The sequence below is a fragment of the Fusarium solani genome, assembly GCF_023522795.1.
Source record: "Fusarium solani strain SB1 chromosome Unknown bctg00000001, whole genome shotgun sequence".
In the NCBI taxonomy this organism is placed as follows: domain Eukaryota; kingdom Fungi; phylum Ascomycota; class Sordariomycetes; order Hypocreales; family Nectriaceae; genus Fusarium; species Fusarium solani.
Window position 1 is genome coordinate 4,292,897 of NW_027072156.1, and position 16,444 is coordinate 4,309,340.

General features: G+C 51.7%; 7 protein-coding genes across 7 annotated transcripts; 3 read left to right on the forward strand and 4 right to left on the reverse strand.

The window, feature by feature from the left end:
* Positions 1–230: 230 nt before the first annotated feature.
* Positions 231–1,243, forward strand: MRS44_003430 (uncharacterized protein; the record flags this gene model as incomplete). Its single annotated transcript, XM_046270593.2, has 3 exons — positions 231–358; positions 554–666; positions 717–1,243. The coding sequence occupies 3 exons, from the start codon at positions 231–233 to the stop codon at positions 1,241–1,243; spliced, it is 768 nt and encodes a 255-aa protein (XP_046137550.1).
* Positions 1,244–2,400: 1,157 nt separating this feature from the next.
* MRS44_003431 (uncharacterized protein) lies at positions 2,401–3,429 on the reverse strand (the record flags this gene model as incomplete). The annotated part of the gene is made up of 3 exons (XM_065623207.1): positions 2,401–2,612; positions 2,663–2,831; positions 2,884–3,429. 3 exons carry the CDS (start codon positions 3,427–3,429, stop codon positions 2,401–2,403), a joined length of 927 nt encoding a protein of 308 aa, XP_065479279.1.
* A 113-nt stretch (positions 3,430–3,542) lies between these two features.
* MRS44_003432 (uncharacterized protein) lies at positions 3,543–4,179 on the reverse strand (the record flags this gene model as incomplete). Its single annotated transcript, XM_065623208.1, has 2 exons — positions 3,543–4,003; positions 4,059–4,179. 2 exons carry the CDS (start codon positions 4,177–4,179, stop codon positions 3,543–3,545), a joined length of 582 nt encoding a protein of 193 aa, XP_065479280.1.
* A 2,718-nt stretch (positions 4,180–6,897) lies between these two features.
* MRS44_003433 (uncharacterized protein) lies at positions 6,898–8,950 on the reverse strand (the record flags this gene model as incomplete). The annotated part of the gene is made up of 11 exons (XM_065623209.1): positions 6,898–7,130; positions 7,169–7,184; positions 7,234–7,505; positions 7,577–7,660; positions 7,710–7,749; positions 7,795–7,882; positions 7,927–8,077; positions 8,208–8,497; positions 8,548–8,617; positions 8,664–8,805; positions 8,876–8,950. The coding sequence occupies 11 exons, from the start codon at positions 8,948–8,950 to the stop codon at positions 6,898–6,900; spliced, it is 1,461 nt and encodes a 486-aa protein (XP_065479281.1).
* Positions 8,951–9,355: 405 nt separating this feature from the next.
* Positions 9,356–10,494, forward strand: MRS44_003434 (uncharacterized protein; the record flags this gene model as incomplete). The annotated part of the gene is made up of 3 exons (XM_065623210.1): positions 9,356–9,398; positions 9,617–9,626; positions 10,146–10,494. 3 exons carry the CDS (start codon positions 9,356–9,358, stop codon positions 10,492–10,494), a joined length of 402 nt encoding a protein of 133 aa, XP_065479282.1.
* Positions 10,495–10,824: 330 nt separating this feature from the next.
* MRS44_003435 (uncharacterized protein) lies at positions 10,825–12,864 on the reverse strand (the record flags this gene model as incomplete). Its single annotated transcript, XM_065623211.1, has 3 exons — positions 10,825–11,517; positions 12,004–12,279; positions 12,796–12,864. 3 exons carry the CDS (start codon positions 12,862–12,864, stop codon positions 10,825–10,827), a joined length of 1,038 nt encoding a protein of 345 aa, XP_065479283.1.
* Positions 12,865–13,252: 388 nt separating this feature from the next.
* On the forward strand, positions 13,253–15,727 carry MRS44_003436 (uncharacterized protein; the record flags this gene model as incomplete). Its single annotated transcript, XM_065623212.1, has 3 exons — positions 13,253–13,514; positions 13,566–14,440; positions 14,507–15,727. 3 exons carry the CDS (start codon positions 13,253–13,255, stop codon positions 15,725–15,727), a joined length of 2,358 nt encoding a protein of 785 aa, XP_065479284.1.
* Between the last annotated feature and the right edge of the window lie 717 nt (positions 15,728–16,444).

Below are 16,444 nucleotides of genomic sequence, written 5' to 3' on the forward strand. Positions count from 1 at the left end.
TAATTTCTCCCCATCCCATCCCGACAACGCAATCTCTCCTTTAGCTGAGCTTGCTTCTGCGCTGCCTTTACTCTTTTCGCACTTCCGAAAGACGTTTCTCGATAATCAGCTGCCTCGATCAGCTCCGACATCGCTTGCGTTGTACCACGATCCTATCCCGAATAAACAAATCTACAGTTCAAGATGGGCGAGTCGAGGTTGGTGGTGATGCCTTCGGGGCCGTCTACGACATGGCGGCCTCTGCTGTCGGCGCGCAGCTGGTGCTGACTTGGGCTTTCCTTCACAGACAAGAGCTTGTTGCGTGGCTCAACAGCCTTCTGCAGCTCAACATCACAAAGGTCGAGCAATGCGGTACTGGGTGAGTCGACCTCTGCCCCGCCCCCTCGTTGAATTGGGTGAGACCCGTGCCATCATCGTGGTCATGGCGGCTCAAAACAACAAAGAACCCCGCGATCGAGATCGCCACCGCGACTCCAGACACAAGGCCACGGCCAAACATCATGATACAGGGGGACATTGCGTGCGAAATCAGAGTCTAACATTCTTCTTCCAGCGCCGCCCTTTGCCAAGTCTTTGACAGCATCTACATGGACGTCCCCATGTCCAAGGTCAAGTTCAATGTGAACTCGGAATACCTGTACATTCAAAACTTCAAGGTGCTTCAGAGTACGTCTACTTCCCCGTCCTCTCCACCGACACCCCTAACCCTTCAACAGACTGCTTTTTGAAGCACCAGATCGACAAGCCTATTCCCGTATCGGCCCTCGTCAAGTGCAAGATGCAGGACAACCTCGAGTTCCTGCAGTGGACAAAGCGCTTCTGGGACCTCAACTTCCCGGATCACGAGTACGACGCCGTTGCCCGACGAAAAGGCGGTGCCATGCCCCCCGCCGGTGGTGCCGCCCCCCGATCCGCCGCTTCCAGCAGCGCCGCCCGCCGAGCAGGTGGCACCCCCAGCGGTGGCCCTCGAGTTGCCAAGGCTGCCGGCCCCGCCACCGCCGCCCTTCAGCAGGAGAACGCTACCCTCAAGGAGACAGTGACAGGCCTCGAGAGGGAGCGTGACTTTTACTTCAGCAAGCTCCGAGACATTGAGCTTCTCATCCAACAAGCCGTCGACGAGGACCCCGAGCTGGAGAAGCAGGAGGACGGCCTTATCAAGCAAATCCAGACCATCCTGTACTCGACAGAGGAGGGCTTCGAGATCCCCGCCGAGGATCAGGTGGACGACCAGGAGACCTTCTAGTCCCACCAAGCTCATATCAAAGTCTTGGGAGATGTAATGAACGCGACCATGATGAGTTGAGTGTACTGGGAGGGGAGCACATAGTCTGGTTTTCTCCGGCATGAGGCAAAAACGGGCATGGACTTTGGAGTTGAGGCCTCATACTTTTGGGGAGGGACTGTGTTGAAAGCCAATGAATGCGCACGCATTGGCAAATGATTGGCACTAGAAGCGAAGCTTTTTCTCTTATTCTTGTTCCCGGGGAACGTGTTCTTGAGTCCCTGTGAATGAGTACAAAATTGATCTTGTTGGAAACGTGCCTGCCTTTGTTCATCTTGCGTTGTGTTGCATTGAGGCCCACGGGATCGGCTCGGGCCGCCACCATGGCTTGAGGTAATTCAGAGTTTACGTGAAGCCGTTGACTGGAACGGCTATGATGCTCAGACTGGATCTTTGACTCACTCCCTATGTTAGCCAACCCACACGTCATCTACAACAGTGGTAGGGTATTGAAACATGGTGTCTCGAATTGAAGTCCCATCATGCTATGTTAGTGTGGGTAAGTTGGGTTCCATCGAGGGAATGTCTACCACGCTCAGGTTGACAGCACGCTTTAGCTGGCTTGCAACGAGGAACACGGGGGTCTATGTGCGGACCTCCGCAGAGAGCTCATTGATCAGAGTTAATTCCAGAAACCCAGTTGGTCTCAATGTCCTGGTGCAACTACCTAGCCAAGAGTAGTGTCAACTGGTCTCTTTCAGCTCATACGCCGAGAGTTTGGTGACTCTATTAGGTAGGTAGTTGTTCTGCTCGGAGCGTCTAAAATAGCGACGAGGATGACTGTTCAGTGAATGGATGTCCGGCACACCTCGGCCACGTGAGTCCCTCAGTAGCCACACACGAGTATAGAGATATTAGCGTATTCTCCCCTGAGGTTAACTGTAAAGGTATAATAACAGCGGTAAAAGAATAGATGACAGGGATCTAAAGTATTGATCATTTTTAGGATATCTCTTTCTTATTTTCATCATAAAGTTGGGAGAGCCAGGTTACTTATTCGTAGCATCATAACTTTGCCATTTTGACTATCTACTTGCCCTCCACACTCTCCTTGTGAGGCCTGGCCTATTTGTTCCAACCTCCCCAATTCGTTGCGTAACCTCAAGGTTTCAAGACAATTACACTTCCACTGGCTTCCGATCTTCCAGCTCAATCCTCTTGGCAACAACGGCATCTCCCAAGTTGCACTGGTAGTCCTTGAACTGGCGGGCAGGCACCTTCTTGTCAAAGAGCTCCTGGATCTCGGCGTAGTTGCGACCCTTCATCTCAGGGAGGCAGAAGTAAAGGTAGACGCACATGGGCACGGAGAAGGCAAAGAAGATGAAGCAAACTGCAAATGCATTAGAAGGTGATAAGCATGACTGGTAGGCATTGACTTACTCTTTCCGCCCAGGTTGAGCTCATCACTGTTGATGAGGTAAGGCATAACCTGAAGAACAAGGCACGACACAGCCGTGGCGCTCATGATGTTGATGGCATAAGTCTTCTGTCGAAGAGGAATACTAGGGGTCTCGCCTCCAACGGAGTAGGCGGTAGCACCCACAGTCATCTATAAGTGTTTGTTAGTTCAAGTTGCTGCCTTGAGGCACAATACTGCTCACCTGGTACAAGAATCCCCAAACAACCATGAAGGCAACAGTCGCCGAAAGAGCCTGTTGGTTGTTGATGGTGCTGATACCACCAATGAGGAGCAGACCAGCCGTCATTGTAATCATGCCGCCGACAATCATGGGGCGACGACCGACTCGGTCGACCAAAGGCCATGAGCAGATATTTCCAAACAGCTGGATAGCGAAAGCGGCTTGGGCGATTCCAATGGGGTTGTTCACTCCAGCCAAGCGGAAGTAGTAGGTCAGATAGCCGCTCACAAAGTTGACTCCGATGAATTGTTGAGCGATGTAGACCATGCAGATGATCAGGGTGCGACGTCCATCAGTACTCTTAAAGCACTGTAGCCAGCTTCCGCCCTCACCCATTGCCTCGTTCTCGCTGCGAATAGCGAGCTGAGCAACCGCCACGGCAGTATCAGCATCAAAGTCCTTGCCGTTGAAACGAAGGTAAGACTTCTTGGCGTCGTCGATTCGTCCGCGGACGAGTAGCCACGAGGGGATTCGGGGAGGAAGACGAGACCCATGAGGAGCAGGCATGGAGGAATCAGCTGGGTGATGACAGGAATTCTCCATGCCTTATCGTCGGTGCGATCCGAGCAGGCATAGATGACGAGGGAGTTGAGCCACTGGCCGATGACAATCATGGTGTTCTAAGTCTGGGTTAGCCATGTGCTTGAGACTGAGAGGCAAACACTCACAATGAGAACCAAGCATGTGCCTCGCAACTTGTTAGGCGCCATCTCAGCAACAAAGACAGGTCCTAGGGAATGCCCTAACCCGAACCCAAACGTCCCTAGAAGCTTTCCGCCAAAGAGGTTCAAGATGGACTTGGCATAGTACTGGACCATGACGCCAGCAATACAGATGAAACAGGCGAGAACGATCGTATACTTGCGGCCAACCTTGTCAGAGATGAACCCTGTCGCAAAGGCTGAAACGAAGATGCCGACGGTCGTGGCAGCGTTCAGGATCTGTTGGTCCTGAGCTGTAATGAGCAGAGTCCCATCCACGACTTTACCAAACTCTTTCATAAAGGGCACCACGGCAAGGAGGTTGCCGACGTTGTTGATCTCAAAGCCAAAGTTGATGGGTAGCAGGAAGATGAGGAAGCCTAGAAGTTCCAGGTTAGAAGGGTTCTGTCGAGGGGAGACGACCGGGTAACTCACAGAAACCCAGAACGCGGCGGTGCTCCCAGATATCGTGGAGCGTCACATTGCCGCTGTCGTCAGAGGCAACATGCTCTTGTGATGCCTCGACATGGTTGGTATCGGTCTCTGTAGGAGCCATGATGGAGTTCGCTCTGAGCAAGACTCAACCCTGGCGAGTATTGTTGTCAAATGTGTACTTGTATAGGCTGATGGCCCAGTGGGTGTTGATGAGAACATGGCCTCGAGGTGAGGCTCCCGTAAACTTATATGCTTCACCCGTAATTCCGCGATGGATCCCCAGCGCTCAGATCATGGCATTCTTAGGTCCTGAACATGATATTCCCCATGGGCAGCCATGACCAACGGCTGCGGAGTGTGGGTCAACCGAGGAATGGGTATGAACAATCTGGTGGTTAAGGTTTCTAGATGGAGGACATTCGTACACCATTCGGCACCCAGAAGCCGGGCTGGAGAGAGCTGATCCATGCTGCCGGAACACAAAAGCGTCTAGTGTTTCCAGAAGTGTCAATGTTAGTTGCCGGGCCTGCTTGCCTTTCCACGCGACTCGGCTGATCAGTCGGCGGAGACCCTCGCCCTCGGGGATAGTCGGCAAGCGGCCTGATTAGGTCGTCAAATAGTTGACTCAGCGGCTCCATCGACCTTCTCCGACATTTGGATCGTCTTCTCCCGCATTGACAGTCACGGGGTTGGCAAAATCCCAGCCAGGCGGCTCATGGTGCTCGGTTCCAAGCAGGGGAAGCATGATGCTGAAGACAGGCGATTCGCTGGGGACGCGCGAGTGTGACGGCGAACCGTTCCCCGATCCCCTCAAAAGTGGAAGGGCTAGGGTTATGGAAGCATGCTACCGGCATGGCCTGTTGTTTAGTGCGAACGGCACTTTTGAGGCTGAGACTGGTGATGATTGCATGTCGTGAATCAGATAATTGGCTCTATAGAGCAAAATCAATGCAATAGGAAGTTGAGATATATGCAAAATCGGGGAAACTCTGACGCTGAAAAATGATTTAAGCTTGACGAGAGTACGAGAGTAACATTCATCCCCAGATGCTTCTTGATGGGGCCTGGAACATCCTCGGGCGGAGAAACCCCACGTGAGGCCGCTTCAGGAATATTTCCCCGGCTCTTCACTCCACTTTCGAGCAGTACTTCCATGAAACCGCGCGTGGTTTTCAGGTATTTCAGCACGTCACGCCTGTTCCTTTTACGAAACAACCTAGGCGAGAAACGAAGCCCATATCTCTCTGCCTGATATGGAAATTGTAACCACCTCGAAGATGTCATGAGTTCCCACGTGGGTACTATCGATCTTTCTACGATCCGTTCCAGCATCATGCGAACAGCAATGGCTTCATTTTAACTGCTGATTTCCCTTTTCATAGCAATAACTTGAGTGGATTTTCATCCTAGTTGTGTCTTGCTTTTCAAAATTTGTCTCGTGTACGCTCTCTACGACCTCACGAGGCAACAACTGGAAGCACCTCGACTTCACTATCCCAGCTTCCCAGGGCAAACCAGCCTATTGGAAGTATCACCTCATGCTATATCCATGATCGAAAATCTTCTATCGCCCAAAAGACTTTCGGAGGCTCCCAAAGTCTTGGCCAGTCTCCGAAACCATTCTTGCAGCTAGCTCGATTTCTACCCTCATTCCAACCACAATTTTTCCTTGGAACAAAAACCCTCAATAGTTTCTGATGACGGTGTTCACTGTGGGAACTCCCTTCATGAAATTACATAGTTTGATGCTTCGTAGGGTGGGAGTCGGCTTTGAAATTCCAGAAGACTGCCCAAGAGTTACTTGGGAGGTGTGCTTCTGGCCCCTATATTTCTCCGCCGCAGAGATGCCGGTCGTAACTCTTTCAGGCTGCCTCGGATTGCGGGGCTCCGCAGAGCCAAATATGTCCAAAGCATCCAGAGGTGGATGCGAATCGTCCTCAGCTTTCAGGGGTTGCGCTTGGTGAGGATACTGTCGAGGGTGGGATTCGACCCTTTTACCACCAAACCCCAGAAACCTGTTTTCCGGGGTAATTTTGGTGTCCCAGCAGAAGCCTCTTCAAATTCGATCTCTAAAGTGAACCATTCATCATGGCAATGTCCTAGATAAACAAGAGTCATAAGATTGGTATTAAAACTGAAACTTTAGGAAATAGCCGTCAATGGTGGTAGATATGGGTCGAAATCTTCCAGGCTAGATATTCGTTATATCCGCTGGTCTCGGCATTCGACCTTGGCAATGGCAACTCAAGCGCCTAGAGCCTTCTTTTCTAACAGCTCGCCCATAGAAAGTCCTGTCTGTCTCTGCCAACTTTAATATCTTTGGCATCTGGCACTTGGCGTTGGTACATCTCGATATCAGCTAGGTGTCAACTTATCCGGGTTTGGGCCCGACACTCAAGTCTGCCATGTCGGAAACAACTCGGCCAACACCCTACAGAATTTGTTGCCTAGTACCAGCAACGAGGTCGCTGTTTTGAGGTGCGCTTCCTGATCTTAGTTGATCCATCAATCATCGACTGCTCAATCATGCCATGTACCCAAGCTGTTGTCCCCCAAGCAACTCGCAGTCGGCCAAGAAAAACGCCAAATACTTAAGCCACTGACGCTGAGGCCCAACAATCCAATAGAAACTTTCCCTGCAGCAAAAGGAGCTTTTGCGCAACCTTTAGGTATCTTCTCATCTACCTGAATGGCTCTTCCCAATTGTACAGCACATCCTTCCCTAAGGGTAGCTACTGAGGTACAATAAAAGTAGTAACAGGCTGAGTAAAAAATATCTTCAGTCTATATAAAGTTATGATATTATCTTAGTATATTCATTTAATCCTACTCACAATTTTCAAGTCGAGTTGAGCTTTTCGCCGTTCGGGCGTCTCGAGTGATCGATAGCGTCCTGGTCGGTATGAGCCTCTTCTGCCGGATGGCGGCAGTGTAAGAGATTGTGGCAGTCCTGGAGGTGCTGAAAAAGCTGGCTAGCATTGAGAAAGAGCATAGTGCACTCGGGGCGGCCGAATTGTTCTCGAACGTCGCCACCCATCCATTGTTGAACAGGTAGAATGTCAACATCAAACTCTGCGATATGAACTTAGGGGATAATAGACATATCCTACCCGCCTTCCCATATCTCTTGTCTAAGTGTCGCATGGACTCTCCATAAGGGGTGGTAGAGTGGTACATAGCGGATGATTTCGCGGAGCTGGTCCCAATCGCCAACGGAAAAGTTCCTCATGGCCAGGTTTGTAAAGGCAATGCCGATAGTCACTGTCGCGCTACTGAGGTCAATATACCGGATGGAGTCGCTTGGTCGGGCACGTACGTAATCCCGAACCTCATTGCGATGCCGTGGTTCTCCATTCAAGGCGTCAGCTGACAAAGGTGGAGCGTTTGGGATATGCGAGACTTGATCGTCGTCCATCCTTTGTCGCTTGAAAAGAGAAGGGGAACCATCTGTCAACGGAGTAGCTGGACCGACCGCTCGGGGGTTAGCAGGGAGTTGGGTTTCATGGATAGCAACGCACCTTTTCGCTTGACAGAGCCTTTAGCGACTGAATCCGTCAGACCTCTTTCTCGATCTGCCTGGTTTCTTGAACGGGGTGCCAGGCCTTGAAAAATGGGTCAGTATGAACTCCCAATGGTGATGTCGAATCTTACTGTCGGGCGTCTTGTACACGGACGCGTGCGAAGCAACTGCCTTTGGAGAAGGGTGCGACTTCAGAACAGAGATCCCGGCTTATACACGCTCTTTCAGGTCAAAGGATCCAGGGAACTTTTGGTTCAATGCCCACTGAAAGGTTGGAGGAAGGTCGTCCCATGCTCTTGAAGTACTGTTAACGCCGCGCGTTCAGGTGAGGGTTCAATGTTCACTTACATGTTGGTCAGGCTATTAAGGAACTGAATCTGTCCATGTAGACACTCGTCGGCCGCGGCGATTACTACATCGCTTTGTGACTTGATCTCAGCTTCTTTGCATTCTGCCTGACCTCCTTGGAGTTTATTAGCATATCCTTCCCTGAAGTTGGCTATAAGGATATAATAAAGATAAGAAAAGAATAAATAAAAGAAGCTCTAAAGTTTTAATCATTATTAGAAGAACCTTTTGTCATTTTAGAGTATTTTATATGAACATGATCATAAAGCAGACTTGACAACCTTGAACTCGTCCACTATCCATGAACGCCTTGTACATATTCCTGAGGGCATCGCCACGGGCATACATGGCCTCTCTATTGGCGCCGTATGTTACCATCTGCGTACCATTGCCCTTCTTCTTCTTGTCCTTGCTCAAGGATCCGGCGGCGTCAATGTCACCAACGACCTGCAGCCCATTCTTCTGACGGCTGAACATGACGTTCAGCCACTGCTCGTCTGCTGTAAAGCCGGGGCAAGATCGATTTCCCAGTGGTCCCCATGACGACAACGGCGATATCGCCCTCTTGTCCCTGGAACGAATCGACCGTCACGACATCCGTCTCCGGCGAGAGCTGCGTACTCGGGCTTCTTCCGCTGCCGGTTGATCAACTCGACGTTGGACTTGTACGGTGAGATGACGACGAAGCAGGCTGGGTTGCCCTTTGATTAAGTCGGAGAGAAGGGCCCGGGTCACACGGTTCTGGTCCATGTTTCTCTTTGACTGGGTAGTCGGGTTAACGTAGTAGAAGGAGCTAGCATGGTGGACGAAGGTAGGCTGTAGAGTACTGGCGGTAGCGGGCTTTAGATCCGAGTACTTTTGCTGGAGGTAGGCTTCCAGCTGGCGACCGGCAGAGTGTTGGGGAAGGCTGATATCGGGGCCCGGGCCGGAAGAGAAGGTCGCTGTATACCTCGGCGTGGCAGAGCTCGAACAATCCTCTGGCCATGCGCAGCTGCGTGCGCAGACAGTAGATGGGCCATCCCATGGCCTTGAAGAACAGCAGGGGCGAGGTAAATCGAGGGGGAGAACCAGTGAGACTTCGTCAAGAACCAATTGCCGAAGAAATAAAATGAACCCAAGCTCTTGTAAGCGTCTGCTAGGACTAAGGATTAGTCCTCACAATCCTTCGGGCAAGGGAATGGGGGCGGGGGAGGAAGGGCGCCGTGGTCGTCTGGTGATGGTGCCGTCGTGAGTCAGCGTAGACCGAAGTCTACACACGAAAACCTGACAGGAACCGAACAACAGCAACAAGACAAAAGCAACCATGTCCATGTGTAGGTATAGAAGAAAGAGAAAAAAAGATTTTTGGTGGTTGTGCGTGTGTGCCCTAATTCTACAACGAGGAAGGAGCCTGGGTGACATAGACATGATGCTCCTTCCCAACATCACAATGAATGCCCCGACTTTCACAAATCCCACTTCAGACAAGGAAGGTACCTAGCCACCTACCTGCATACAATCATGATGGCCCAGAATGTGATTACCTCAGCCCAACTGAGATCCATGGATTCACGGGTCATGGATCCCCGGCTTGGCAACGAGCAGCTGGAAATATCAGGGCTAATCTAGGACAAGAACTTCACCATCTGTCATGAACCACTTCTTGTAGCTGAATCTAGATGCAATACTTCGAAAATGCTTCCATGAAAAGCTTTCACTGCGTAAGTTGATAGTTCAAAGAATAGATAACACGCTACTTGTATAACTCAATCATATGGAACCCCTGAGTGGTACTTTGCTCGCCGACAGGAAGAGATGATCATGGTGTGGACCCAGCTTCGATACACCGCGCCTAATTGACGCCAGACTTCATAACTCCATAGACGTCAATGCCAATAGTTGAAGAGAAATATATTAATGGACTGTGGAGATCAAACTCACGGCCTTCCAGATTCGGTATGTGAACTATAAATGTTTGTACAGAAGGGAAGTGGTTTCGCATGACTAGGTAGTAACAAGAACGGAAAACACGAAGAGATTTATTGTTCATTTCGTTTTCAGTTTTGGTATTATTCAGTTGTTCTCGTGCAATCGAGCTTCTAATTTATCGCCGTAGTCACTGCGCGCCACAGGGGGTGCCAAATTACGCCGGATCATAGATGCATCAACCACCATCGGCGATAACGATACCTGCACCCATCGCTGGGACACTACGATCTCTAACTTCCTTGTGGCCTAAGGCCAGAGTTCCAAGTCGCCAGCACATTTGCAAAGGCCACCAAGGCGGCCTCAAGACCTCCACAGTCGCCCTCACGAAGCCCATCAGAGCCTGCCACCGGTCCCCTCGGTCGTACTCCTACCGGTGGCCGCAACTGGGAGGGCTTCTCAGTTGATCCCTACGTTGTTGGAGTTGCCATGGCCGAGACTATTAGCCGCATTTTAGATGGCGGTAGTATTGCCTGTGCTAAGCATTATATCGGCAACGAAGAAGGTATGCTCTCTTCTCTCTTCTTTTTCGCTGATGAATCTGCTAAAGATGTAGAGCACCATCTCCCGTCCATTCGCAGGAACAAGCGGCTCGAGAAGTAAAAAACATGCCTCTCGCGCTCATGCACGAAATTTAAGATGATATCATGGCCATTTGGCACCGGGAGCACACTCCCAAATGTCCTGTGGGTAGCAACTTCAACGCTTGGTACAATACGTCGTAGTTCTCACTGAACAACGATCGAGACTGGCAGATAGTCGAGCAGGCCGAGAATAGAAGGCTAACTAAGACATAATTGTTACACCGCAGTAATAAAAGAGCCGACAAGGGAGCAAAGGATATGAAGATTTGTTGATTAGGGGCCAAATCCCACAAGCCAGATACGAAAATAGAAAGCGGGAGAGCTAAAGAGAAGTGTGTCTAACAAGAACTCAAGCGCATCTAACAAGAACGGGAGATACGTGATTTAGTGCTAGCTGATGCAAATGTCCGACCCCTGCGAAAGCTATGGCATGATGCTTCACACGAAGAAGGTCGTTCTGAAATCGCACCATCCACCGCAGAAGGTCGCAGAACCTATCTTTCAGGCCATCATTGTAGGCTCGGGAAACCCCATTCTGGACCCAGTGCTTAATGATCCTGTCTTCGATGCCCTCAAGGGCTGATTCGAAAATTCCCTCCTTCAGAGTCATTTCCCCCAGCATCCAATTAACCAAGACCACGATGTGCCTAGTCACGTTCTCCAAGGTGAGTGACTGAGAATTGTCGACAGTCGCGTCAAGGGAGGCCACCGGTCCCTGATTCGTGAGATTGACCTGCTGCTGCTCTGGCTGTCGCTGCTCCGGCTGCTGCTGCTGGCCTGCTGCCGAACGATCATCCGCGGTCGCACTGTTACTATCCCCATTCGACCTGCAGCCATCGCAACATCGCCTCATCATGGACGCCGTCTTCGCCATCACCCAGACCCAGGCTGCTAGAGTGGTGGCGACAACATTGGCGCAAGAAGTAACGAGTTCCGTGAGACTGGTGAGTGCTTTGGTGCGAATATCGTTTGCGCGACCTTTGAGGTACTCTTCCAGGGTAATTAGTCCACGGGCGAGGCAGACAAGAGGGACAAACTTGGACTAATCATAATAGAAAAATTGCAAATTAGGAGAGACTGAGGAGCCAAGACGGTAATAAATATTCCAGAGTTCAGTACAATCGTTAGAGGTGGGAGGGGGCACAGTCTTAAACTAAGGGCGCGAGTCTACTCGCAGAGAGTGCTTAAATCGTCAAGGAGAAGAGTTTCAGATGCCAGCCTCTTCAAAAAGAGTACCAGTCAAAGCCTTAAGGCAATTTTCGCGCTTGGTCTTGCCCTTGTCGCCATAAAACCGTTCGTCGATGACAATACACCGTCAATAATTGACGTCTCGGTGTTATTCCCTTTGCTGCAGACGAGTTCCACCTTGACGGTAGCGGATGGGCCCCTAACAAAAATTACGCCGTCGTTTTGGAGATAAATACTGATGTATTCACCAACAAATGTATTGTTGTTAGTCCAATTGATCAAAAATTCTGCCGCGGCCACTGAGACCACCCCCTTACCAGCGACATAACCTTCCTCCAACAGACTTGTCGTTCACGGGCGGCATATGCCACGCCCAGGCGCTGGTATCTAGATCCCACAGAACGGAAAGATGAAGACGGATACACGCCTTGGCCTGACCAGGGCGTTCTTTGACCCACCCAAGAGTGAGCGAGTTATCGGATGTCAAGATCATCAACGCGTCGGGCGTGTTGGGGTTCTGAAGCATCAGGCCGCACTGGAGTGAAAGGAGGGATGGAACGTAAAGAGCGAGACTAGACTCTCCAGACGACACTTTGCGAAGTTCTGGGAGCTGATTCTATGGGCGGCGGCGTCTGCGGAGGGCATGAGTGTGGGAGTCAAGGCGTAACGACTTGCTGGAGGGCTCCATCATCGTCGTTTGTATTTGGTTCATCTCGTTTCAGCCGGTTGGGTTTCAGCTGGTTGGGTTGAAGTATGGTCCTTATTTTCTTTTCCGTTACTGAAGGGCAGTTCCATAATGTGAAAACTACTTGACAGTGACCCATGTATGCGGATAGACGGGAAATATTTGTGGTGGTAGACGGCGTTTTACACGGGTACTCAGTCTCCCCTAAACGAGATGGATGGGTAAAAGAAATGGGACATCCAATAGGTTGATGCCTTGGTTTCTATGGTGGGCAAACCCGTTTGACATACACTTAACGACAGCATCTTTCGTTCACAAGGCTCATCGTAGATCCTTGTGATACTCTAACAACGTCCACACCACGGTTAGAGGCTCGATCCCAACGCCTTCGTTCCGATATTGCGCAATCATAAAAGGTTTGTTATTTGTTATCTTCCAATCACGCACAGCCTTACCAGTGGCAGACCTGCTGGGCACTGCCAGGCACTGCTGCGCCCACAACAGAGCAACAGCCATTATGAATCACATTTCTCTGCCCCTCTCTTGTTTGTTCTCCTCTCCTTCAACAACAATCTGCTCCCCGTGCGAGATCACAGCCCACCGTCCCCGTGTTCTTCGCGTTCTCCGATGGGCCTCGTGTCTGTCGTACTCTGCTTTCGTTGGGTCGCTTCCCTCTTCACTGACGACGAACCCAGGTGGTCACGCCGGCTCTCGCAAGAGGTCGGTAACTAAGCGCGTGCTTGCACGTTAGCTAAGGACCCTTGGGGGATTCTGAAGTGTCGAGTGGTCGTGGAGGAGAAGGGTAGTAGTTTGGTGTTTGGCAGGTTGACGAACTTCCTAGGTTCGCAGGTCCTAGATTTTCATCTTCCACCCAAGCAGTCGTCGTCGAGATATCGGTTCCAACATGGCTCCAGGCAAGAGCAGCGGTCCAGGTCTCGCAACCGCGGCCCCCCAGGCAAATTTTTGGAAGCCTTGCGCAATCCTTCTGGATGGCTGCCGCGGCCCCATCCTCGGAGGGAAAGCTCTCGGTGTGCAGCCACAGTCGGAGGCCAACTCATACCTCTTCATGTACAATTATACGCATGCCGAGTCGAGTATCGGATTCTCGCTCGAGTTCCCATTTGGCCAGGCAAGCGAGGAAGAAGGTTTTGGCATATGCCACAGGGGTAGGCTCTTACATGCTTCCAGCAGAATAACACACACTGACGATAATATAGTCGACTATGCCAATCACACGACAGTTCCAACCGACATGCGTAGGATTGAGGTCAGATTCCCCCGAGAGGGCTTCTCCCGTTCCGTCGAGCCAGTAATCAGCGATGCTCTACGAAGCCGCTTCCCCGGCACCAAGAAGCACCTGTCGCTGGTCGAGGTCAGTCTGAGGGATCCAACCCTCACCAAAGTGCACGGTTTCGGCATGCCTTTCAAGGGCCCTGGGCACCCATTCGAGGAGTTGCTCAACCACCAGGGAGGATTCATAGCCGGCAAGCATACTCTGCTGGAGTTCCTACGGCAGGACAGGTTCTGGATCATCGTCGCCGCACCAAGCGGCATCTTGGAGAGCATTTGGGACGCCAGAAAGCTTCCGCCGCCCTTCGCCTACCCCTACGGCAACATCCACAACTGGGATGAGGGGCGATACGCCAAAAGGCTTGAGGCCGAGGGTCACCAGTTCCTACCCACCTGGAATTATCATGACGACAACGCTCACCTAACCGTTATGACACAGTCTCAGGTCCAAGATTTCATGTGGCTTGACGGAGCCGTTGGCAAGATCGCTTCACAGAAGTCCTCGGCGTATTTCGTGGAATACGCTCAAGGCAACACGTCGAAATACTTTGTCGTCATGGCCCTCTCAAAGACCTTCAAGAATAACTTCGAGCATGCTCTGTGCCATCTGGCCAAGGGCGCCTTCAAGCTCGACCTCTACGACAACTGGGAAGACGAGGCGGCCTCTGGTCAGTGGGATGCCAAGATCGTGGATCCGCAAGGCATCGATGCCCTCAACGCACATCACCTTGCCGAGCATGAGATGGTCCTGCTAGTTCGCCGGCCCCTCCGAACGCAAGCCGCCCAAGGCCCTGAGTTCGAGGTCATCACATTCCAGAGTCGCCCGGCCGCCAACCTCGTGTTGAACGACAAAGGTGTGGATCAGTAGAACTGCGCTGCCCTTCACTTCGATGCTCGTGCGGAGGAGTATAAGAGAAAGGTCAACGCCATCTGCCTCTTTCAGCCTGGCGAGCAGCCAACCAATCCAATTGGCGGGAGTCGTGACGAGGTCGACTTCAAGATGAGCCTGCACCGAGACCTGGTCCGCGGAACAGGCTTTTATGATGCCCTGCTAGGCAACGTTCCTTCCGGACCTTCTCTCGAGGCTTTGGGCAACCTAGGCAGATCACTCCCCGTGATCAACCTCTTAGGAACCGACAAAGACCGCATCAAGGCTCTGATGCAGGAGGCTCTTCCCCAAGATCGAGTCAGGTTCCAGACATACCTCAGTGAGAGGCCGATCGGGCTCGGAATCATCGGTGCTGGCGTTGGAAGCACAACTGCCCTCGCCGTTGGCACGATTGGCATGTCGTGCAGCCTGGGCAAGATCTACGCCACCGGCCCGACAGATATCGCTGTGAACGACTTCGCCGCTCGACTCGACCGTGTGGACACCAGCGCCACGGACCGCATGAACGAGGGCAGGAACGACGAGACCCGTGTTCGATACAAGCATGTTGTCCGCGGTTACAAGATCGAGGACGAAGCGTCTGCCTTCCTTCACCTGTTGCGATCCCCCGACGATGGAGACAAGGCTGCCCCAAGCTCGTTCTTGTCAGGTCAGTCAGAGTGGAAGATGCACCTATCTGCCGCATATTGGCTTCTTGTCCTCCTGCGCTCCCCCAACCCCAAGGTCCGCCCGCTCCATCGGGATGAGAGCGTTGCCCTTCACGAGATGCGCAGCCGCATCGAACACGATGAGCAGTTACACCGCCTTCGTGCTGTGGCCTCTCAAGGGATCGATTGGGTTGAATATGAGCAAGGCCTTATGGTAAGCAAGGATAGACTTGACTCGTTGTTGGGGGACGTTGTTCGCATCGCAGATATCGTCTGCACCACGCCATCACTGTCGGCCAAGGAGCCCTACTCTGCCTGGAAAAGCAAAGCCCACGGCATTGCGGTAGACGAGGCCGCGTGCATGAGTCGCCCTGACCTCTACTGCGTCTGGGGCAACACGCTTCTGCCCTGCCTGATAGCCGGAGACGATAAGCAGCTCCCACCGACGGTGCTCTACTCCCACAACCGGTTTGGCCTACATGCCAGGATCTCGCCGTTGCTGTGGTTCAAGGCCATGGGATGGCCCATCTACCGTCTCGGGTTGTCCAGGTAGAGGCAAGTAGATAGGTAGTCACAATGGCAAGCTGAGTCACGATGCTGGAGTGCTAGACCCAATGAGAACACCAGGCTCACTCTACTTTATGATGATCATAATAAAGTGACATGCTAATAAGAATCAATGCTTTAGATCTTTTTTACTTATTCTTTTATGATATCTATCGTACCCTCATAGCTAGCCTTAGAGGAGGATATGCTAATAACTCTGCAGTATTGTTCCCCCCCTTATCCTGGATGGTGTTTGCTGTCTCTGAGACGATACGTCGACGCTCTGTGAGTTAACAATGAGTAACGTTTCCTAGAAATATACCACGAGAACAGTACGGTTGGATAAGAGAAAATCGTCTGACTGCATTTTATTCGAATACTCGACATTCGTGAGATGGGCAATGCTGAGCTTATGGAATGTGAGTGACGCTTGAGGTGAGAACCATACACAGTGCCTCTCACTGTAAAGGGTCGCATGTCCACCCAATTGCAGTTTGGCGTCCCAAGTGCCGGCAGCCGCCCGTGACCTCAAATAAGCGTGCTCAGGTCAGGCTACAGAGCATGCAGGGCACGCTAAACCCCTGTTGGTTCTCACCGTACGAATATGGACCAGGTACGTCAGGCACCCTCTGGTTTGGCGGCTGGGAAGCTCTACTGCCAGGCCATGACGCTTGCTTGATCATCCTCTTGCCTTGATTCCATTTCCGGTTTTTTCCCCTGTTGT